At 30.9% G+C, this 25,020-nt stretch overlaps 2 protein-coding genes across 5 annotated transcripts; both read right to left on the bottom strand.

Moving 5' to 3' along the window:
* Window positions 1-330: 330 nt before the first annotated feature.
* Window positions 331-4,122, bottom strand: LOC149519180 (G-type lectin S-receptor-like serine/threonine-protein kinase At4g27290). 2 transcript variants are annotated; one of them, XM_089759675.1, is made up of 7 exons: window positions 2,704-4,116; window positions 2,316-2,438; window positions 2,090-2,235; window positions 1,562-1,772; window positions 1,204-1,441; window positions 941-1,091; window positions 331-842 (listed from the first exon to the last, which is right to left on the bottom strand). In XM_089759675.1, the coding sequence occupies exons 1-7, from the start codon at window positions 3,977-3,979 to the stop codon at window positions 528-530; spliced, it is 2,460 nt and encodes an 819-aa protein (XP_089615801.1). In that variant the 5' UTR covers window positions 3,980-4,116; the 3' UTR covers window positions 331-527. The 2 variants fall into 2 exon arrangements, 1 of the variants encoding a protein (XP_089615801.1); XR_016341580.1 differs by having other exon boundaries at window positions 771-842; window positions 941-1,008; window positions 2,704-4,122.
* Window positions 4,123-5,218: 1,096 nt separating this feature from the next.
* Window positions 5,219-9,746, bottom strand: LOC111288880 (receptor-like serine/threonine-protein kinase SD1-8). 3 transcript variants are annotated; one of them, XM_089759674.1, is made up of 8 exons: window positions 9,571-9,746; window positions 7,931-9,112; window positions 7,701-7,817; window positions 7,132-7,331; window positions 6,749-6,959; window positions 6,392-6,626; window positions 5,978-6,125; window positions 5,219-5,784 (listed from the first exon to the last, which is right to left on the bottom strand). In XM_089759674.1, exons 1-8 carry the CDS (start codon window positions 9,662-9,664, stop codon window positions 5,470-5,472), a joined length of 2,502 nt encoding a protein of 833 aa, XP_089615800.1. In that variant the 5' UTR covers window positions 9,665-9,746; the 3' UTR covers window positions 5,219-5,469. The 3 variants fall into 3 exon arrangements, with proteins under 3 accessions (XP_089615800.1, XP_089615799.1, XP_022735566.2); XM_089759673.1 differs by having other exon boundaries at window positions 7,132-7,328; window positions 7,931-9,745; XM_022879831.2 differs by having other exon boundaries at window positions 7,931-9,745.
* Between the last annotated feature and the right edge of the window lie 15,274 nt (window positions 9,747-25,020).

Consider the following 25,020-nt stretch of genomic DNA (forward strand, 5'->3'; position numbering starts at 1 on the left):
AAATGGTTGTCAATTCGCATAGATGCACATGCACAAGTAGGTTGTACATGAACACCTCCAAAAATTGAAAAAGAAATAATTTTAAATAAAATTTGATTTTAAATATTTTTTATTGATAAAATTGATAAACTTATTAATAATTTTTATATATTATAAGTAGATATCTCTAAAAAAAATCTTAATCCACCTGTCGATAGTCATAACTTATTGACTGATAAAAATCCCCTAACTTGAAGCCTAAGCCATATGACTAACATAAAAGTAATGAATAATACCATAATTTTAGGGCAAAGGGAACAATGATAGCTATTAACGAGAGAGAGAAAAAAAGAAAAAAAAACTTCCTGCCCTTTTTGTTGGTAATGATAGCTAGCAATGCCTTGCAATAGTTTGCCATAATTGTCTATATTAACTATGCTGTATAACTAATGCATTGTCAGACTTCCAAATATGAAATTCTTAATTGAATTACTACTAATATCAAAGTCTAATGGAAGATGTCTGCTGAATAACATAGCAGGAATGTTTTATCTAGCTTCTAGCATGGTTATGGAAACTGCATTTTCTGTAATTGATTCTTCTTTACTTGTAGTTGTAGCACTAAAATTGTTGCAGCTTTTCCTTTGTATGAAGAAACCAGGTTGTTTAGGTTGAGGCAATGTTGCTTCTTCATTTGTCAGCTTGAAAATAACAGATGACATTGGTGGCCTGTCTTCTGGGAATTCTTGAACACACAACAAACCAACCTGGATAACTCTGACCACTTCAGACCTAACACATGATTCTTCCAGGCTTGTGTCCATCAGTTGCAAAGCTCTATCTTCATTCCAAAGCAACCATGCCTATGCGAATCTTGCATCGTTAGTTACTCAGTGGAACAGATAGAGGGAGAAGGAGGATGGAGAAGAAGAAGAAATGAGATTTCATTGTTATGACTTACATGACCTAGAAGATTGTAGCGGTGATCAGAATGATTGTATCCTCTATTCTTCTTACCACTTACTATTTCTAACATAAGCACACCAAAGCTGAAAACATCAGATTTGACTGAAAATGTTCCATCAATTGCATACTCAGGAGCCATGTAACCACTGCATTAAAGCATATTACATAACATACACTGTAGCCTGGCAATAAGAGAAGGGACAACAGATACTGGAATTTGAACCCCAAACGTGCTAAAAAGAGGTAGTAGTAACTTACTATGTTCCAACAACTGTCTTTGTTTTCGTTTCCTCATCATTGCCACCAAAAATTCTTGCCAAGCCAAAATCTGAAATTTTAGGGGTCAGATTGCTGTCTAGTAAAATATTGCTTGCTTTGAGATCCCTGTGAATAATTTGAAGTTTAGAATCTTGGTGGAGATAGAGTAGCCCTCTTGCGATCCCTAGAATGATATCAAACAGCTTTTGCCATGATAGTTGAGCTCTTCTATTATGATCTGCACAAATAATTCCATGTAAATGTCAAAATTATGTCTGGCATATTCATTTGACAGTAAATATAATGTATAGGAAATCAATGCAACTGATTAATGGATGAAAGGTCAAGAGTCTGAAACCAAAGATAAAGTAATTCAAGCTTTTGTTGGGCATAAACTCATAGATTAACATCCTTTCATTTCCTTGAATGCAGCAACCCAGCAGTCCAACAAGATTCCTGTGTTGGAGTTTGGCTATCAAAACTACTTCATTCCTAAATTGCTCAACACCCTGTTCTGAGTCCTTTGACAGCCTCTTAACTGCTATTTCCTGCCCTGTTGGAAGATTTCCCTGCATATTGTCCAACCATATCGGTATAGTGTTTGTTAGATCTGTCAATTAGTGTATCCGTATCTTGTAAATAATTGATAATTTGTATATTCGTATCATATTTTATACAAAAATTATGTATTACAATTTGTATTGACATGAAAGATACAAAATATATTATTTTTTAATTTTTGTTAAACACATATATGATTTTACTAAAATTTTAAACTGTCACTTTCGTGTCTTTTTTTATTTTTTTGGTCGTGTCATCTTCTTGTGTTTTAAACTGCGTATGTTCTAGCAAGCAGCTAACTAATACCTAGTCCATGTTTCCTTACCATGTAAACAGGGCCAAAGCCACCCTCTCCAATGAAATTGGCATAAGAGAAATTATTAGTGGCACTTTCTATGGTTGACAAGTCGAACAGGGGCACTTCTGCTTCGTCTTTCCCACCTTCCAGTCTTATTAAATGAAGTAATCCATCTGTAATTCATTGAGTTTGATCTCTTAAAGACTGTAAATATGTTTGAAGAAAATCAGCGAGGTTGGATGAGTACTCTTACCTCTTTTCTTTGATTTCTTCCAAATTATGCAGAATACCAGGCCCAAGATAACTGCACTAGAAATGATTGACACCAGTAGGATACGCCTTAATCTGACCCTCGTACTTGAATCAACGGTTGATCCTGGAAAAGACAGTGTCAATCCATGGCAAATTCAAATTGCGAAGTAAGGTATCCATGAACACTCTAAAGATTGAAAAACAAAAAAATTGAAGGAAAACACGCCAAAATTTTCTGCTGGGCACACTTCCCCTGATAAAATTAATAAATCCATGACAGTTTTTTATATATATTTTAAGTTAGATGGCCCAAAAAAATCTTAATCCGCCACTGGTGTCAAGAAACTGGATTATTAATAGGGGCAGTGTTTTGAGAAAGTGGTACATACCAAGATTTGAAGCCAACAGTCTTACATAGACATCTTCTCCTCTGTACATTTCTGAAACTTCTCTGATATCCATGAGGTCACCAAACCACATCAAACAGCTGCTGCCTCCTTCACTCGTATTCATATTAGCATAAGCTGTACAAGAACAGTTCTTCAAGCATTCAGCCTCACACTTCTTGAGGCTCATACTTTTATTCAACTGAACTTTTAACAAATCCGGTACTTTAACCCCCACAAGCCTTAGAAATCCTTCTCCCTTTCGACAGTCTAGTGATGATTCTCTTACACAGTTCGTAGACAATGACTTATTTGTTCCTTTTCCTTCTTGTGATTTGGGGATGAAACCTGTTAAACACTCACAGGTATCTGATCTCCTACTGCTGCATATACTATTAGCACCACAGAGTCCATAGCTGTCACATTGATCAAATGGAGCTGAGTACAAAGCATCCCATTCATTGCTCCCTTGATTCAATATAAGACGCTGTAAATAACCTGACTGATTCAACCATAATCGCATGGTAATTGCATTGCTGACAGCTTCATAAATATAATATACCTCGTTCTCATTAGAGATGACAATCGGTTTGAAGACTAAATTTGGGACTGCTGGAACAGCTCCAAATCCAATTCCATTCCATGGTCCTGTACGGTAATTTGTCATTAATCCTCTTTCTATGACTAACTGAGGTAACCCATTTATGTCAATTCTGTAGGTGAAGCTTCCAGGAGATGGATCTTCAGCACTTTTCCATGATGACAAAAATCTTTCCTCACCAGTCTTTAAGTTCCATCCTATTTTCATGCCTGCCAAAAGTGTGTCAGATGGGTAATCAAAGCTTTGCCACAAATAGCTTTGGGTCATGCTTTTGTTCTCCCTGAGAACAAGGTTTCCTGTATCTAAGAGCTGCGCCACAGGATTTTCTGCTGGCCCAGACAAATTGGAAGACCATATGACATTCCTTGTCTGGTTCAGAAGGACAAGATTTCCACTGTCACTTACAGTTAAAACCCCTTTCCCATCAGCAATTGGGTTGTTTCTGTTAGCAACCCAAACAACTGCTCCAGGGCTGTTCTGGAACCATATACCCAGGTATCTGTTTTTGGAGTTTCCTGGTGAGAAGAAGCCTAGTTCAAAGGTTTGGGATGGGGAAACCAGTGTCTCACCATCACTCACAGATCCTTCAACAGTTAAAATATCAGCTTCCTCTGACAATTCCAGGAGTGACAAAATTACTAAAGAGCAGAACAAAGCGAATATAAGAGCCCTCTCCATTTTAAAGTCTAGTTTTCTTCTAAACAAATTCTCTCCTGGCCTGCACAAATTGCAATGGGTGTCAAGATAAAGTGATGTTAAATGATGATTTGAAGTGCATCCATCACCATAAATGAAGAATCAGACTTCTTGGTTTTGAAGTCCATTATAATTCTTATCTTAATTTATAGCTAAATGATGCTTGACTTCCAAGTCTTGCAAATTTTAGGTCTATTCCATCACATCAGATTTAGAGTTTCCGTCTCCAACGGGCATTCGGGAACCAAGTTTTCAAAGCAATGTTGTCACTTCTACTGACCTGATAGCAACTTTTGTAGCCATCGCTGTATTTTTCAAGTTTTGGGAGAAAGGTTAGTGAATTAAAGCTGGTTGTTCAGCCTTCAATGAGGCATCCATGTGAGTCTTAGATGTCTCATTGTCTGCATATCAATTCCCAGACTGTTACTCTCCTTGCAAGTTGATTGTTATTTCCACTTGAGTTTTCACTGAACCTTTCAAGACTGAAATACTATCAGATTTGGACAAGAATAGCCACCAGATAGCAACAAATTCCTACATAATTAAAAAAAAATTGAAGATAAAGGATTTATAATTAATAACAAAAAAGAAAAGAAAATAATAATGGAGCTATGTATGGGGATATTTCTTTATCAGAGTGGCTTATAATTTTCTTACTTGGAATTGTCAAATGAGATAAAGAAAAGTCAGTATAGAAGTTTCAATTTCTTTGAGATATATTGAAAAGTCAGCATTGAAGCCTCAATTTCTTTGATTTACTCTTCCAGAAATGAGACTATGTATGAGAGTGTTGCATCATTTCCAAGTGATACTTTTTTTCTCTCAAACATCTTCTGCACTACTAAAGACTTCGCTAACAGGTGTTTGTGCCACGAATCTCAGATCGGTAAGAGAAGCGGTGACCATGGTTTTTGAAATCATGAGTCTTTGTGGTGAAAATGTGGATCTATAACAGGTGGTATCATAGCGAACCTAATTCTTCAATGATGTGGACTCTCTCTCTTCTGTAGGTGAAAGATTTAATATAATGAGAGCGTTTTATAATTGAGTAGAGAGAATGTCACGAATTACAAATTAGTAAAAGAATGGGGTGACTGGGCTTTAAATCATAAATTTTCTTCCACCTAATAGCCCTTTTTTTTTTTTGTTGAAAATGTGAACCCATGACAGTTGCACTTAGTGCTGCAAACCCCTTAAATCATAATTTCATCCTTGTCCATCTTTGCCAAAAAAATTAACCCAAGATCACTGTTAAAAAGTTTAATTCTTAATCATGGTTTTGTAATACAGAATGTTGTGATTGTCATATAAAACCATGAGGGCCATGACTCTTGAACTGATAAACTCAGTTAATCAATCACTCAGATGAATTTTGAACTTTTATATTCTGCTGCACTTTCTTTAACATAAAAGGCAATCTCAAAGATGTGAGATCTTCAATTGCCAAACCAATCAAACATCATTTGGCAATTTCATCGAGCATCCAAAACTGAGATTGTTAGTTTGTTTTCAGAGCAGATCTCTGGCTTGCTCGGACTTGAATTTCGGATTGGATCAACCATACTTCTGACATTTGAGAAAGCTGGTAGAGCCGGAGAAGGTAAGAAGGTAAGTTCATTACTCAGCATCAAGACAACATCAGACATAGTTGGTCTGTCTGCTGGACGTTCTTGAACACAGAGAAGTGCAATGTTAATGTATCTAATTGCTGCATTGGCAGAAGAACTATCTTGCATTACCAAATCCATCAACTCCAGAGGCCTACTGCTTGTCCAAAGATCCCATGACTGAAAATAAAAGAAAAACAGTTACATGAATACACGAATTGCCAGGTCTAGTATCAGTCATCATAGAAACCTAGTAGGTTTTATCTATATACTTGAAAAATATGTCAATTATGGTCTGAAAACTTTAGAATTATCCTTAACAGATTGTAATAAATAGTAAAAAATAAAAACGTACATAAATGATATCACTCACATATCCTAGAAGATTAAGAGAATTGCTCTGATAGAAACCAGTGTTCTTCTTGCCACTTAAAATCTCTAACAACAAAACTCCGAAGCTGAAGACATCTGATTTCACTGAGAAGACACCTTCAAAGGCATACTCGGGAGCCATGTAGCCACTGTATTTCATAAGAAATCAAATTATTTACATGTTTCATGATTAAGAATAGATGCAGTGCTGATTCTATGATTTTAATATGGTAATCAGGAAATGCAATCCATTAAGGGAATGTTTCTGTTGCAGAAATACCACAGCATAGGCACCAAGTGAAAGAACATGGATAAAACTAGAGCAACAACATGGCAAATGTTGCTGGTGCAGAAAGTTCCTGATGATGCATTGATGATCTGTATGAGAGGATCCATATACATGCCAAAAACTTACTAAGTACCGACAATTCGATCAGTTGCTCGTGGTTCACTGCCTCCCAAAATTCTTGCCAACCCAAAGTCTGAAATTTTTGGGTTCATGTCTTCATCCAACAAAATGTTGCTGGCCTTCAAATCCCTGTGGATAATTTGTAGCCTGGAAAATTGATGTAGGTAAAGAAGACCTTGAGCAATCCCTTCAATGATTCGAACACGAGTTCTCCAAGCTAGTGTAAAAATATTTTTGGTATCTTCATGGATTTAAAACAGCAAAACAAAACAAACAATTAATTAAACTTAAACTATTCCTGATATAATAATTAAATGACAAACATGAGAAGTTTATGTTTGTGCTGAAATAACAAGAAGTTACCAAAGAGGAAAAAGTCTAAGCTCTTATTGGGCAAATACTCATAGACAAGAATCTTTTCATCTCCTTCAATGCAGCAACCAAGAAGTTTCACAAGATTCTTGTGTTGGAGTTTGGCTATGAGCATTGCCTCATTTTTTAACTCATCCCAACCTTGTCCAGACTTTCTTGAGAGCCTTTTTACTGCTACTTCATTCCCTTTTAGTAATTTTCCCTGAAACAGAAAATCCTTTGAGTTTCTCAACAGAAATCTAATTAATATCTGTAGTTTTTATAACAATAAAACTTTTGCACTACTTGCAAACGACATTGTTTTCTTTCATAAAAGCTTATATCATTTGAATTTTTCTTCATGAGGCTTTTTGCATCCAATTTATGAATTTTACCTTGTATACAGGTCCAAAACCACCCTCTCCAAGCTTATTTGAGACGGAGAAGTTATCGGTAGCAGCAGACACGCTTGAAAAACTGAATAGTGGAATCTCCACTTCCTTCTTATGTTTTTGTTGTCGTTTTACCACAGGTTGTTCATTTTCCATAAGTGCTGGGCTAATACTTAGTTCAAATGACAACAGATTCTCTCCTGCTGGTTAAGAATTGAGGAAGCATGGGTGGATACATAAGGTTACTCGGATTTGAGTGCATAGGCATTGACAGGTTCGTGCATTTAGGGCTCCAAAAAATGAAATTCTAACAATATATTAATCTATTATTTGAAAAACCACAAATAAATTTAATCTATTGTTAGATAAACCAAGTAAACTGCAGATCCTTATTGTTAGTGCTGCTGCATTGGAAAGATCATTTGCATGTAAGTTTGGTCTAATGACCTCAAAACAATTCAAGCTAGCCCTTTAAGATGATGGTGTATTGTGCATGTAAGAAAGCACATTAGGCAAATGAGGACAAAAAATCATGCTAAGTTGCTTCTATATTGCTAGAGAAAAACTTTCACCTTTTCTTTTGTCCTTTTTCATCTTCACTATCCAAATGAGAATGGCTGAAGTAAGAATTGTCACAGAAATTGTCACCGATATAATAATTGATCGATTCCTCTTACTTCGTGTGTGTTCTGCATGTCCCAAAACATACAAGTAGCTACTCAGAAAAATCTTGGGTAAGAGGGAATGAGCATATGAAATTCATGTGAAAGCAGAAAATTTTAAAGAGAACCACTATCCTTACTTCCTGTCTCCAAATCAGTAGCCGCGAGTTTGAGAAAAAAATCTGTTCCCGAAATATCATTAGCTGAAAGTTGCTGCAAATTAATAAGATCTCTGATCCAGATGGAGCAATTTTGATTGATATAAGAAAAACCAGTACAGGAGCAACTACTTAAGCATGATGACCTGCATTCATCAATACTCTGAACCTTTTGAGTCAGCTGTTTCTTGGGCACTACTACTTTAGACAGCTTAAGAAATCTATCCCCTGCACCCGTGCTATTGCCACATTGTAAAACAGTTTTCCTTTGGCACCCATCTCTATAGTCTCCTTTCTCCCAAAACTTGGGTGCGCTTGGTTCAAATCCAGGTAAACAGCTGCAATATGGTGATGAAACATTGGTGCAGCTCGTATTGGCTCCACAATAAGCATAAACGTCGCATAGTTGTCTAGGTTGAGAGTTGAACAGATTCCACTCATTGTCTAACCATACAAATTGTTTCAACTGTCCTGTTGCATCAATAGTAAATCTACTAATGATGTCTTTCCTATAGAGGTCGTAAGTGAGATAAGACATGTCAAATTCGGAAACAAAGTTAAAGTTGTAATTGTTCAATCTCGTTTCTGGAGGGAAATCAAATACGTCAGCATAATCTTCCCTAGGCCTAGATCGCCAGTATATTTCATCACCGTTCAAGATCAAAATCCGCCCTTCTCTCGAATCCAATTCCAAGGTGAAATTTCCACGACTAGGGTCATTGGCACTTTTCCAAGAGGCATAAGACCAATTTTTTCTATTCCCTCTATCATATCCAAGTTTCATTCCAGGCAAGAAAGTATGAGAAGGGAAGTCAAAGCTCTGCCATAAGACGTTGGATTTTTCATCTCTCACAACAAGATTTCCTGAATCCAACAATGTAGCACTCACATTTGCATTAGATGCTATGTCTGACACCATGTAAATTATCTTGCCTTCCCTAATCACTAGGTTGCCATCAAAACTAATACTGAGAACTGCAGAAGCAGAGAGAGGAAAATCTCGGTTTGCTAACCAAACAACTGTTTGTTCCGAGACAAACTTGTACCAAATTGCCACATAGCAATTCGTTGAATCGCCTGGGTAAAAAAATCCTAATTCAAACATTTGACCAGATGATACTATAGTTTCTGAGCTACTGAGGTGTTGCCCTTGTGAGATTGTATCTGTTACAGCGTCATAGTATTTCAAGATGTGGCATGAAAACATCGGGAGGAGAACAGGATAAACAAATTGGGTTTTTGAATTCATTTTATTACCTATAAGTAATCCAAATGCAATGATGAAAGCTGGATCTAGTTTCATGGTATCAGAGTCCGCTTTTCCTAATGGTTACTAAGTTCGGATCATGTCAACTCAACATTTTTCTTTACATAAGTATGCAATATCAAACTCCCACTATCATGTAACTGAAGAACCTTCAACTTCAACCTGAATCCAAACTTATATGTTTAAACGTTTATCCCTTTCAATTAGCTATCATGGTATCTGACTCTGATTGATTAAGGGTTCAGAGTTTGAATCCTTTCACCACTAAACATTCAGCTTTAAATAAAAATGAATATTCAACTTCAATCTATATTGCTACATGCACCACAAGAAGCAACTGGGGAATGACAAATACCTGCAGCAGAACCCGAACTCATATTTGCCAGAGCAGCAGATGGAATCAGTATTATAGCCTGTTTGTTGTATGAATGTCTATAAAAATATTGCATCCACTGATCAGGATTTTAAAGAAAGCCCTCTGAAAATTCTTCTAACAAAAGATGACAGGGTTGCAAAATGACAAATTATACCAACAAGACGAATACAAGTCTTGGTCTGCAGAAGATTAGTACAAAAATATCACAATGTTGACTAAAGAAATTGCGTGCAGCTATGTTTTCTATGTTCACATATAACTTCTTGTCAGTGGGTTATCTAATACCCCAGCCTAAATCATAACGGGGTTAGACTGTTATGAAAATCCATTAATTTATTTAAGAGATTATTTATTTTAAAAAAAATTAAAATATTATATGAAAGAAAATCTAACTATTGTAAAACAGAAAAGAAATGAAGTTCTTTCTTAGGGTTAGAAAATAAAAAAAATTAAGTTCGAGATTCAAAATCAGAGATTATAATCAAGTTAATCTTCTAAAAGTGAGTATATGTCAATTTTTTATTTTAAAAAAATATTATGTTAGATACTATTATTTGGAGTTGAAATTTTGATAGAAAAATAAAAAATTATGAAATCTTCATGATTTATTCGAGAAAACTGCTGGGTTTTGTTTTATTAATGCTATTAAGATTTAATGATAATTATTGAATGGATTTTAAAAATTAAAAGCGGGGATTTGAATTTTTAAAAATTAGAGGAGAAATTCTATTTTTTTTATGAGATCCTATTAGTGAAGTAAATGAAATTCTATATTAATGGATAGATTATTACTATAAGTGTTATACATTGTTGGAAAACTTGTTGAATCTACGTTCCAAAGGAATAAAGAGAAGTCAATTCTGAGTTTTCTATAAAGAGTTATCTAATTTTTACTTAAGAATGTGTAGGCTACATGGCAGTAGCATCAATGATAAATTTCAAAAATTGTGTTAAATTTTATGGAAGGAATTGTAGATTAAGCCATATATTTTTTGAAAGCTTATTGAGTCTATTTTACAAGAAAACAAGTGAAATGGAATTTTAATTTTCCTATGAATAAATATGTAATTTTTATTAGAAAGTATACATGCTATTTAGCAATAGCATATGATATAGATTGCAAAATTTATTACAATTAATCTATAATGAATTAAGAGGTGTGCCATATATCGTTAGAAAGCTTATCAAGTCTAGTTTCTAACGCACTATAAAGATCTTAATTCCAAGTTGTATATCTTGAGATATAGTCATTTTAGTAAAAGTAGTGCGGGCTGTTAGAATTAGTTAGTTGAGCTAATTCTTGAATAACTTAGTTGTTTTGTAGTATAAATGGTATTAAAATGGGTTTATTAATTTCTATTATGTTGAAATTATCTTGAATAGGTCATTAATTATTTTGAGAGAAAAAACTAAGTGGTTGAATTGGAAGGAGGTAAGTGTAATCTCATACACTTGTTTTCGAATCCATATATATATATATGTTTCTAAATGAATGAATGTTTTATTTCTTATTTTCTATGCATGAAAATAGGATCAAGAATATGATTATTTTGTGTTTTATTACATAAATGATGGATCATGCTTATGAATGAAATAAGAAATTGATTTATGTTTAAAGACCGATTTATGATAGTTACATTTTTACATCCTTGAAAAGTGGGATCATCGACACCAAAACTAGTTCTACGGCCCTAGCTAATGGATTATAGTAGTTAGCATAATCATAATTATACGGTCTTGCTAACAGGTTATAGTAGTTAGTGTAAGGCTTTGACTAACGAGTTATAATAGTTAGCAATGATCATGAGGATAAAATTATTGATACGACCAATGTCACGAGTTATAATATTAACCATAACTAATGATAAATTAATGATAATGATGATTTATGATGATGATGATGATTTTTAAATATTGATCCATGATTTGTATAAGAAAATGATTTATGATAATTTCTGAAGATTGATTAGTGGTTTGGTTTGATTAGGATATTCAAATGACAACATATGTTGTAATGATTTAAGATTTACATGTTTTGATGTTGATTTATGATTTACAAAATGTTTTACTTAATGATGATTTTTGAAATGTTTTGACATTATAATTTGATGAATGTTTTTGAGTGACTTATATGATATGTATAAAAATAATACTTGATCTGATAAGGTGTGTAAGTTTATACTTACTGAGCTATGGTTTATTCATTTTTTTTTCTTTCCAGATGAGTAAGTAATAAGTTTGCTTTGTCTTCTGAGAAACTAGAAAATAAAATTGGAAAGATTACTTGGGCATTGAAGATATTGTTGGCCAATAAGATCTGATAAAATAGTTTTATATTTTTTGTTAGTTTACATTTGGATTTATATAGATTTATCATTAGTTGAATTAAAGTTATGGATTTTTCTTGGGCAGATTATTTTTATTGAGAAATTTCATAATGATTAATAAAAAAGACTTTGTATTATTTTGGGATTTTCTTCAAGGTAATATGACTATATTATGTCTTGATCTTGGGGCTGACAGGTTACTATTGGTCAAGCACTTAACTGATTAATCTAGCAATGCCAAATGAACTAGAAAATGAACCAATTGATTCTTTTCATCATGATTTTCTAATTACACAATAATGTGTTTGTGGAGACCTACACCTATTTTTTTTTTTTTTAAGGGGAGGGCATAACCCTTACAATGGGGAAAAGGGAGGAGATCTTGGCTCTAAACTAGAACCTCTATGTTCTTATAAAACCTTTTTAACCATTAAACTAAGAGGTGAAAGACACATATTGTCTATTTTAACCAAAAGGTCTTATTATTTTATTTCACAAATAATATCTCACAAGTATAATTGTAACAAATCTTCATGATATCCCAATATGGGATTAGGATTGGAGAGTTACATTGTTTGCCATTGAAAATGAAGCTAGGCATTCTAGTTAATTATCATTACTTTTATTCATCGATTCAAAGACAAAATTTATAGATTTTCTTCTAGAATGCAAATAGCATCAACAGCTTTGGTAATAATAAGCTTAGTTGGTCAAAACATGCTAAGCTTAAGTTTCACAAATGTATAACTCTCTAATTAAATTACTATCTTGTGAAAAAAAAAAAGGAAAGATAAAACAACAATGAAATATAGGTTCAATGTAGCCTACAAGGAAAGAAAGAAAAAAAGAAATGAACCAGTTTCAGGAATTTTTGTCTTCCTTTCGGCATTGTAATGTTAGTGCCTCATTCCTTGAAGCTATATATATATTTATTGGAACTCTTTTCTTAAAAAAATGAAATTGGTTCTATGGATGAGACAAAATTGTTTTTTATATCTATGAAACACCCCAATCTCATATTGAAAGAATGTGTGGATAAAAAATGATATATATGTACAGATCTAAACCCAAACTTATGAGATATCTTTTGTGGGACAAAACTGTGAGACTTTCAGGTTAAAACAGACAATACCTCTTAAGTTAGATGTGGGTCTCCACAAAAGGTATCAGAGCAGGGTTACTGGTTGATGGCCGTTGGAGTCATTAAGTACTACACGGTAGTCTGTTGTGATCTTGGTTCTATAGTTAGACTCGGCTTGATAGAGATGTCAAGCTTTAAAGGTGAGGAAATTATAATGCCCCAATCCCAATTAAAAGAATGTGTGGATAAGGAATGATATATATGTAAAGATCTAAACCCAAACTTGTGAGACATTTTTTGTGGGACAAAACCATGAGATTTTTGAGTCAAAACAAACAATTCTTTGCAAGTTAAATGTGGAGCCCATAAAAGGCACCTCACAAGTTTGGGTTTAGATTTCTACATATATATCATTTCTTATAGTTACTCAATTGGTCATATAGTCACTTTTAAGATATGGTATTTAAAGTTTAAAATTCAAATCTCAACATTTATAATTTTTTTCCCTATTCCAAGCTACAACCTTCCTTATAATATATATATATATAGACACACACACACACACACACACACACACACACTGTCATCATACCCTGTAAACCTTATCCTAGCCATCATGCCCTACCACTGTCAGATAAGATAGAAGAAATAAAAGGGGTAGGAAGGCTCGTGCTTGCACCCCCATGTCGAGCCTTGTGCCACTCATTCAGGCACGAGGCATAGTCGGAGCTCTATAAATAAAGCTCCTAGTCGAACCTAAAAAAAGAGGGGAAGAATACCCTGCCAAAAAAGAAAGGGAAAAGCTTTCTGCCAGAAAGACAACAAAAAAAATAAAAAGGAAAAAAAATCAACTCAGTCCCCTGGAACAAGGAACCCATCACCAAGATCCCCTGCAAAAAAAGAAGCAAAGTCAGTAAAAAAAATCAGAATAAAAAAAAGTTTGGCCGAAAGTTAAAAGGTAGATATAGGGGATTTGGGACTTTTTTGGAAGATTTTGACATTTTTTGATACCGATGCCGGCAGTCGAAGCTTACTGTCAGTGAGGACCACGACAGCCATCACAATGGACAGTCACCGGGCCTAGATCGACCTGAAAAAAAGAAAAAAAAAGAATATCAACTATTTTGTGTCTAAAATGTGTAAAACACGAAAACTATGATATTCCAATTCGTGTCGGCACATCAAACACAAAAACACATTTTATTTTGTTTTTATCAAACTCATAAATGTTTTTTGCTAAAATTTTAAATCCTATCATTCTTTTTATATCATTTTCGTATTTAAAATTGTCAGGTCTACTATTAGGTACAAGTTGTCTGTAACTAAGATTTTCTTGATGTTTTTCAGTCATGGAGATTGTGGATGGATGGGAAGCCACTGGACCTAATCGATAAATATTTGCTAAACTCTTGTGTTGTATCAGAAACGTTAAGATGCATCCATGTAGGACTGCTGTGTGTTCAACAACTACCAGAAGACAGGCCAAACATGGCTTCAGTGGTTCTAATGTTGGGGAGTGATGGTTCATTGCCTCAGCCAAAGCAACCCGGTTTCTACACAGAAAGGAATCCTCTTGGGATAGAATCTTCATCATATTCAGTAAATGAAATTACCTGTACGCTCTTAGAGGCACGATAGATATAAGTAGTCTGAGAGTTTTTGGATTACTGGTAAGCATATGTTTAGCCTGTTTAACTGCACTAACAGGCATATGTTTAACCTGGTGGAGTGAGGCATAGATGCATTCTGTAGTTGTCAAGATATTTGAGTTTTGAGGGTGTTTCAATGTATATGGAATTTAATTTCAAATTAGTCAAAGCCCCAAAACATTCTAAGATAAAAAGAAAATGGCAGAGCCATATCTTAAGAAAATAAAAATCTCAAGCAAAATTGTCAGAGTGCTGCTTGTCTTTAGGCTGTAGCTCATAAACTGCTGCTTGGAGCCATATAGCAGTTAAGTTACCCTCTCTTGTGAGTAACAACAGATTGATTTATTTGTATGCTTTTTAATATGGAGACAGAGGTTTCAGATTATACCAATTACCAACTGCATTGTTCCAGACATTTAATATCATGCTTTGGGCAAAAGCTTAGAGGATTAATGCTATATAATGGTTTTAGGCTTCAAAAATGAACCTTATGGCCCCTGATCCCCGCAGCGAAGAAAATGGAGATTCTTGTTCCAAACTTCTCTTAAGGGAAGAGAAAAAAGAAACATTGCCTCACGAGGAGAACCATCCACAAGGATCTAACAGCAAGCAATATTCTAATAGATGCTGAGATGAATCCCAAGATTTAACGAGTATAATTGTAATAAATAAAAATTTATAACCTTAATTTCATGTAATAAAAAATCAAAGGCTTAAAGTTTGAGGGTTTATTTGGTATTAGATTTAGGTGTTAAGAATGACTATATAAACAAATTAAGTTAACTCAGAATGTCATTCATTGTTGGTACTACTTCGAACTTTGTCTTCCTACTTTTTCCCACAAAATATGAACTCATAAAATCTGGGTTTTCAACATGTTCTCTAGCTTCTACCATAATATAGTTGCTACTTATCACTGAAATAAACCCGAGTTTGTAATATTCTTCTCATTTTCCTGAACTTCCAAAATATAACAGAACAAAAAGAAGAACACCAACTTTCGTTTGTGAATCAGTGATGGAAAGATCCATGAAGCAGGCATAATCATTCAAGAAAAAAAGGGTTATGGCTAAATTGTTGCACTTTAATTGAAGGAAAATGTTAAAGGAAGCTGCATCGAAACTTCCTTTTGTCTCAAAGATTCAATAAACGAATCAATGAAAAGCTAACAAAGTGGTTTCGTTTTTTTTCCTTTTTTTCATTTTTGTTGCAATCACATGACACTCACATCACATCATTTCTTCTCTTTATTTTTTTCTTCAAACTTCAATTTTTGTCCCTAAAAAGATAAACAGAAAATTTTGATTCCTTGTCTTGAAATAACTACATAAAATAGACAGTCTTTAAATATTAATATCCACCATGCTAAATTAAGTAATATTCCTACTTATATATAAAAATTAACTAGGTTCAAATGCTTGTATATAGCTCAATTTCTTCTTTTTATTCAAAAAATATTTAAAGTAATTTCTATATTCAAAAATTACTAACAATGCATAATTTTAAAACAACTAACTAAAAAAATATCGTGTATCCCATAATGCCATTATTTATTTATTCTATTTTATAATAAGCTTATTATAAAAATTGAATTTTAAACTTATTAAAACTCCATTTGAGAGTCAGATTGAAAGATTCCTGCTACATCGGAAGGTACATTTTATGGTCAAACTCCTAAAAATTCATCCCTTTAAATAGATGGGTAAACCATTTAGACTAAAGCTTGGATTCATAATTATCATTAATTATTGCTTAATTTTTTTCTATATTTTCAATCACTTATTGCTATGATTAGTGTAAAGATTATGAACTAGGGTCCAAATTTAAACATCCCTACCAAACCAAAGTCCTAATCATGCTGTTAGATATGGCAGATTAACATAGGGATGCAGGACATCCATAAGGACATCAAAGGGTACGAAAACGGCTTCAGCTGTATATATAGACGACTGCTTTTGAGATCTTATAGTTTTTTCCTAATTTTCCTTTTCACACTAAACAATAACAAAGTCTTTAGTTTAAAAAAAAAAAAAAAAGGTTTTGGGGCTCCACATTTTGGAATAAACAAACATGAACAAAGGATATTCAAGTTTGAGTCTCAAGCATTAGAGTCACAAAGTACATACATGCATATACATAAAGAGAGGTGCAACATAATTATACATAAAGAGAGGTGCGATATAATTTATAACGTCAAATTTGGTAATGCAAGACACTTTGACATGATATTATATAATTTCTTTTTTTTTTTTGCTTTTTAATGCTTTCTAATTTAATATGGCTTTTTTAATTAAAGTAGTTAAGGATTGCAACTCTGATTATTTGAATCAAAATTTTAATATTTTACTAATAGAATACACAATTATCGATAATTTAGTATGGTTTTAAGTTGACTTCAAGGATTTAAATAACGATCGCGATCATGCTTTCGGTCGTGTCATGTTTATCACGTTTTCAGATATAATGGATATCATTGCGATCACTACGGTCATCACGATCATGAATTTTTTTTTGCATAATTTATTATAAAATGTAATAATTATAATTATAAAAACTCTTATTCAATGATTTTAAAAATAGTTTATGACATTATGTTTTTTATTTTCTAAAAAAATTATTCACAATTTTATTTAGATTATAATAAAGCATTCATATTTGATTTATCCACAAAATTTTTCTTGGCCAAGTTCATATTCAATATTAATTCTAGACAAATCAAATATTAACAAAACATAATATGTTAAATACCAAGCATCTATATCTAATAAAATTACAAACTTAAAAATATAATAATTTCAAATTCCATCAATTACAATTATTGATATATATTTCAAATTTTATCACATGGTAGAATGACAAGGAGGATCAAATTCTCAATCTTCACTTTGAGAGTCAAGTTGACTCCATCTCCATCCTGTGACCTTTGTTCTTGATACATTTGAGGTGAAAGATATATTTGAGGGTGATACATTTGTGATAAACGATACATTTGAGGAGATGAAAGATACATTTAAGGTGGATAATAACCATATGAATGTGGATAACCATGAGGAGGTCAAAAATTAGGTTGTTCCAGTAGACAGTAACGTCCTTGAGTACTAGCAAATGATTCACTATATTCAAAGTTACTAGAATTTGGTCTCCCACTTGAAAATGAGGAACCTCTAGAAATATCATAGTGGTGCTTCTTAACTTTTCCTTTTAATCGAGTTGTATGGGCACTTTGACCTTCACTAGATTTAGCAAATGGATTTTCTCCATATTTTGTCATATTAATGAAAAGTCTGCTAATAGCAGCAAGCCTAAATTCTCTTTCAAGTGGGCTGTAAGGTCGCTTTGCATCAATATTATCACCAAAATTAACACCATCACCATCACTATCACTATCATCATCACTATCACCATCATCATCACTATCACCATCATCATCATCATCATCTGGACTTAAACCCCTACCATCATCACTCTGACTTGGTTTTGACTTGAACTTGAATGAGACACATTATTTTCTTGAGATTGACAAGATTGTTCAACATTCATTTCATTATCAAAATTATCTGCGAGCAACCAATCAGAGTTTTAACCATCTAACAAAGAATTTTTTTCTCTTATAGCCATTCTGTTAATGGATCATCATCTTCAAAAATATGGTCAAGGTTAATAGAATTAAAACTATTATTGATCTCATCAATGCTCATTCTTTTCTGATATATCATCCTCAACCTCATGTTGTAATAGGCATATACAAGTTTTTAAAGTCTTTCAAACTTCAATCTGTTTCTTGTTTTGGTGTGAATATAGCTAAATGTGCTCTAATTACATTCACAATTTGATGCAAATGTTGTTTGACTAAGTATTTTGATTGCTAATTTTTGTAATTCAGGAACACAAGTACCATATATCATCCACCACTCAGCTGTATAAAACTATTTAAATTAAATTTAAATGTGCTATACAATTAAATAATATAAATAAATTATAATTATTTAATTTACTATTTACCTGAATTCATTTGCTTTTAAGCTCTTTATGCCTGTGGAGTACCAAACATTTCATGCTTGTCTCGAAATAATAACAATTAAATCGATTAAAAATACAATAATAAATGAATAAATAAAAAGTAATTCAATTTTTAATACATAAAATAAATGTTAAAGTTATAAAATAGTATTAAATACTAACCTGATTAATCATTCTGATTTGAGTATCTATCAAAGGTTCTAATATTTCAATAACTACTTTTATACCTTCTAATGTTTCTTTAAATACATTTGCAGAATATTTCAGTCCAAATTGAAATTGTGGATTTAGATAGTAACCTAATAATATTATATTAAGGTAACAAAAAATAAATATAATAAGCAATTTAAGTATAAAAAATAAACATATTTTTTAAATACCTTATATATTCTTGGTTTACTTATCAAATGAATGTAAGTCAAAGTGCATGAAACTCCATCTATTATCAATAATCTTTTCATATTCGGTAGAATAACAATAATTTTGCTAAATTGCCTATTTAGCTCTATCCACAGTCTCGTAAATAAAGCCCATTGTTGGCTTTTCATCACCATCCACAAAGCATAACACTTTTACTAAAGGCTCATAAACTTTTATTATATCAGTTGCTTTTTTTCAAAAATCTTTTCCGAAAATGATTTTTTTGGCTTCATAAGCAAGTCCTGATTTTTGTTATCCCCATTTTGATTCTTTAAATTCATATATATTCATCAATAAATTTTTAAACTAATATATTTTAAATTAATATTTTAAACAATGATATCATAAAAAGATGTCAGATTTAAATAGTTGTACTAATTACTAAGTACTAACCTTTGAATTGAACATCTCTCTCAAATATTGTTTTTGCCTTATTATTTCTTCTAACTGTATGAAATAAATGACAAATCGAGTAAGAGCAGGATAAAATATTTGCTTCCCTTATGTATATTTCTTCATCAAATTAACAGTCCAAATGTGATTGTATATAAAACAAGTCACTTTTTTTGCATCATCTAAAGCCTTTGCCACATTTTTTTCTTGCCAATATCTTTAAAGCACAAGTTCAAACAATGAACTAAACATGCTGTCAAATACAAATGTTTTCTCTTCTCCATTAGTTTTTTTCCTATGGCCTTAAGTGCTGCCTCATTATTAGTGACTATTTAAACAATGTATTTTTCTCCAATTTTTTCTATAACTTCATCTAATAATCTGTAGTAAAGTTTGTATCTCTACTACGAATACTTGAGACATCTATAGATTTCCAAAAAATGGTCCCTTTACTATAGTAAACAAGAAAATTAATGATATGCATTTAATTCAAACTATTGGTCCAACCATCACACATCAAAGTGACACCCAATTCATACCAATGAACTTTTAATCCATTAACCCATTCATGAATTTGTTGATACTCAGACTCTAAATACACACTGAGACCTCATAAGGTATTGAAAGTTTTACATGTTGGCCAACTTCTGTTGCCACAAAAATCAAATTATGCAACCATGAAGAATTTGCTAAATGAAAAGGAAATCGATCATATATAAAAAATTTTGATACTAATTCACCCATATTTCTTCTTAATGTCTTTAAAATGAATCATTTCTTTTGGTTGCCTTGAACTCTTACTTCTAACCAATTCAGGTATAGCTACCCTTAATGAAAATTCATATTCATTTAGAGTTGATTTCAGTGTTCTTTCTTCAAAATATTTAGCAACTGAGCTATGAGAGCTTCGTCCCTCTTCATATATGCTACTCCAATCACTAGTTCTTTGTCTAAATTCTTATTTTTTATGCCATTCATGTTGTGATTAGATACTATCTCGCACGACTTGTCTAGTAGCAATGTCTTCATAAAAAAATCCTTCATAATCATTTGCTCTTATTAACTATGATAAAAATGTATTTTTTTCTCCTTTTGTTGTTAGCTTTTTTTTATTTGCTTTCTTGATAAAGTCTCATCATACTTTCTCTTACTATACCTATTAATAATATAGTTAAAAAAAAAAAAGAGAAAATTAGTTGCACATGCTTGTGTAATTTTATAATTTTTATTAAGAAATTAACAATAATATTTTCAAAGGAATTATAAAAACATAACATACTAGTAACGTTGAGGCATGGTGCAACATTACTAGTTTACAACTAGAAACGTATTATTCCTTCTTTTACAACTTTACCACAACATTTACATGAAACATTTCCTCTTGTATTTGGGCAGGTATTCCAAAATGCCAACCTATACATCATTTGGTACGCCCTCTACTCCTTTACTTGAGAACTCTTCACGTGGTGGCATACTGCTATTTTGTATAAAAACAAAACAAACTTATATTTAGAAATATTAATATTACTTATTACATCATTAAAAATTGAATTTATGCTAAATTTTTTAATTTTTAGTTTTTAATCTTAAGAATATTATTAAATAACTTAATCTTTTTGATACACTAATTGATATAAATTTTTTTATCACAAATAACTTTCAATAATTATATAATAAATACAATCTTCAATAATTACATAAAAGTAACGAGAATTAATCTAATATCAAAAGAATTGATAACAATATAAATATCAAAATACTAAAAAATTTATTAAATTTCAAATACAAAATTATAAATTAATATATAACACAATCAAAATATAATATTTAATTTTAATTAATTTTCATCTAGCTTATACAAAAAAATTTATAAAAAATTTTCATCTAAAATATTTCTATATATCATATTAAATTATTAATCCCTTAATTTTTTTTAATTATAAATCTTCAATCCTTCTAATTAGATTTTATCTAAAAAAATTTCAAAAATTAAAAATTTTCAAACTTATATTTTAATAAAATTTTCAAACTTATATTTTTTATTTTTTAGTTTTTAATCTTAATAAGAGTAATAGATCATAAAACACTAAATTTATTAAATAACCTAATCTTTTTTATATGCTAATTAATATAATTTTTTTATCACAAATTACTTTCAATAATTCTATAATAAATAGCATCTTCAATAATTACACAAAACTAATAAGAATTAATCTAATATAAAAAAATTGACAAAATATAATACCAAAAACAATAAAAAAAAACTGTTAAATTTCAAATAAAAATCATAAATTAATATATAACAAAATTAAAATATAATATTTAATTTTAATTTTTTTCATCTAACTATACAAAAATATTTATCAAAATTTTTCATCTAAAATCTCTATATATATTATATTAAATTATTAATTCCTTATTTTTTTAATTATAAATTTTCAAAACTTCTAATTAAATTTTATCTAAAAAATTTTCAAAAATTAATTACAAAATTAAATAAAACATTCATCCCCCCACCGCCCACTCCATCCCACCTTACCCAATCCCCCATCCACCCATGTGCCCCAATATCCCCCAATTTTATCTAATATCAGTAGACCCAAGCACCTAGCTTTCTTTTTTCTATTTGTCTTCTTCATGCTTCTAGAGCTTGGCCCTCGAGAATATTCTTCTCTCCTTTTTTTTTTATCTCTCATTTTCTCTCGCATTCTTTTATTGCTATCACTTGCTTAGTACCTACAGAATACCTTGTTCATTTCTTTCAAACTCTCACAAAGACAGATATCATTTTACAAAAATTTTGTAAAAAAAAAAAAGGTAATTTAACTTTCTTTTCTTATCTTCTTTGATCTTGAACGTTGATTGAGAACTTGAGGTTGATTTAAATTTGGGTAATTTACGGATTAAGTTAAGGTTGCTGCCGAAATGCCAATTGAATGGTTGATAAATAATTTGTCTATTTTCTAACTAGTTTTTAGATTGATTTTGATACTAAGGACCTGAGATTTTGAGTTTTATTTTTTTCTTTTGCTTTTACTTTTACTTTTGCGAGCTTATTGCTTTATTTTGATAGTGTTGAAATTTTATTTTTTTTCTTAAACTGTTGATCCGTGAGGAGGAAAATGATAATAGCGGCAATTACGATCCGTTATTACCATTATTTCTTATTACGCTGTTATTTTACGATCGTTACGGACCGTTTTAACTATGAATAAATTTCTCAACAACATTTCTTTCAATAGTGGTGGCAGGTGATGGCATTACCATAATTTTGAGGTCACAATTCCATTATTAAATCACTATTTGAATCATAGGTTGACTTAACTAAAGTATATAGAAAAAAACTTCGCAAATTTTAAATTGGAAGATTACGAATTAAATCATGTGATATGAATTCATAAGATAAATTTTGCAAATGTACAGAACACAAGATTTTTTATTATGAGTGCCATGTGGTGGCTTCACGGTTTACTTTTTTTTTTTTGCTTTTTTTGTTTTTTTTTTCTAAAAATATGTTAGAAAAAAGAGAGCTAGTTATTCTCTAATATACCCGAAGAGAGAACGAGAAAAGTGAAAGGTTTTTTACATGAACAACTAACAAAGATCATGTTTTGACATAAAAAACATAAATGAAAAGCTAACAAAGACAATAATTTTTGTTTTTGATATGTAGTTTTTGAAAACAATCCAAAGATCGCGTTTCTCATATAAAAACATAATCTTTGTAAAGCCAAAACCAGCTCTCACCCATATGTATTTGTCAAACCTCAATTTTAACGTGATATTGCTTTCATGAGCATTAAGAGTAAAAAAAGAAAATGTATTGCTTTCAAGAGCTTTCATAAGTTCTCACACATAACTATTTTAAAAAAAAAAAATTGGGAAAGTAAAAATAGAAGATTTAATGAGATTTTGGTACACAAAGGCTACGTTTCTTACATAAAAAAGGTAGTCTTTGTAGTTTTTTGGTTAAAAAAAATTCTTAAAAATGTAAAAGGAAAAGATTTGATAAGATTTTAGTGCACAAAGATTACATTTCTTACATAAAAAAGGTAGTCTATGTAGTTTTTTGCTTATAAAAATGTTATTAAGAAAGTAAAAGGAAAATATTTGGTGAGATTTTGATACATAATGACTGCTTTTTTTGCATAAGAAGGTAGTTTTGTAATTTTTGTTGTAAAAAAGAATTCTTAAAAAACTAAAAGATAAGATTTGGTGAGATTCATTAACTTCCCTTTTCCTTTATCACTTTTGCTTTGGTACATGAAGGCTACGTATCTTATATAAGAAATATTGTCCTTATAGTTTTTTGTTATGAAAAAAAGAGTTCTTGGAAAAGTAAAATGAGAAATTTTGGTGCATAAAGAGTACCTTTCTTATGTAATAAAGGTAATCTTTGTAGTTTTTTATTGTAAAAAAAATTCTTGAGAAAGTAAAAAGAAAATTTTAGTGAGATTCGTTGATTTAGGGATCGTTTGGTATTATTGTGTGCTTTATAGTTTATGTTTTTGAATTTTTTTTGTTTTATTTTCAATTTATTGAATTGAAAAACATGTTTGGACAAAATGTTTTTGTTTTAGAAATGTGAAAACAAAAACATATAAAAAAAAAGTGGTTAAAGTTTTCAAACTCCATTTGTTATTAATAGTATAACAATATTAATAATATTAATATAATAATTTTATTATTTATTAATATTATGTTATATTATTTATTAATATTATATTATTTATATAATAAATACAATATTATTTATTAATATATTATTTATTAATATAATATTTATATAATAAAAATATTATTTTATTAATATAATAATTTTAGCATCACTGTAACAGTTTAATTATAATTTTTATGAACGGTACCTATGTAGTAACAATGCCAAATTATTTCCAAAAAACTAAAAACACCATTTTTTTTTTTTTCCATAATTTTCAAAACTTTTCAAAACTTTATCTTGGGCTTTCAAAAATAGAAAACAAAAAGCAAAATGTTTATCACTAAAAACAACCTACCAAACATGTTTTTGTTTTCAATTTTCAAAAAATTTGAAAACAAAAACAAATTACCCCTTACCTTTTCCTTTCACTTTTGCTTTTTAAGACTATTAATTAATATGTGAAATGATAGACTAGTTATTGAGAATGTATGATAAAAATAGTTGATAGGACATGAGGAATCTCTACTTAAAATAATAAACATAGTCATTAATAAAAAAAAAAATCAAAAACTATATTTTTCAAATTAGAAATACAATATTAATTGACGTTTATAAAAAATATATTTTACAAAAATTACGTTTTTTAAAGTGTAAACATAGTTATTAATTAAAAAAATTCATCAAAAATTACATTTCTTAAATTAGAAACGTAGTATTTATTGATATTACAAACACTAAATATTACATTTTTAAAATTATAAACGTAGATTTAGAGTAAAATTCATAATATGAATTTTGCAAAGATTTGAGAATTCTGAAGGTGTCCACGTCACCTCAGTTGGCTTTTTTTTTTTCTTTTAGGGTTCACTTTCATTTGAT

The sequence above is a fragment of the Durio zibethinus genome, chromosome 4, assembly GCF_047325235.1.
Source record: "Durio zibethinus cultivar Kanyao isolate XHJ-2024 chromosome 4, ASM4732523v1, whole genome shotgun sequence".
Classification (NCBI taxonomy): Eukaryota; Viridiplantae; Streptophyta; class Magnoliopsida; order Malvales; family Malvaceae; genus Durio; species Durio zibethinus.

What these genes read in the sequence shown, in the direction of transcription:
- LOC149519180 (XM_089759675.1), bottom strand. Translation starts at nt 3,979, where the DNA reads ATGGAGAGGGCTCTTATATTCGCTTTGTTCTGCTCTTTAGTAATTTTG. An exon ending in CTTGAATTACTTTATCTTTG is followed by an intron (nt 1,442 to 1,561) that starts GTTTCAGACTCT and finishes TTATTTGTGCAG; the next exon opens with ATCATAATAGAAGAGCTCAA. An exon ending in GCTACAATCTTCTAGGTCAT is followed by an intron (nt 843 to 940) that starts GTAAGTCATAAC and finishes AGATTCGCATAG; the next exon opens with GCATGGTTGCTTTGGAATGA.
- LOC111288880 (XM_022879831.2), bottom strand. Translation starts at nt 9,251, where the DNA reads ATGAAACTAGATCCAGCTTTCATCATTGCATTTGGATTACTTATAGGT. An exon ending in GATCGAATTGTCGGTACTTA is followed by an intron (nt 6,126 to 6,391) that starts GTAAGTTTTTGG and finishes TATGAAATACAG; the next exon opens with TGGCTACATGGCTCCCGAGT. An exon ending in CTCTTAATCTTCTAGGATAT is followed by an intron (nt 5,785 to 5,977) that starts GTGAGTGATATC and finishes TTTTATTTTCAG; the next exon opens with TCATGGGATCTTTGGACAAG.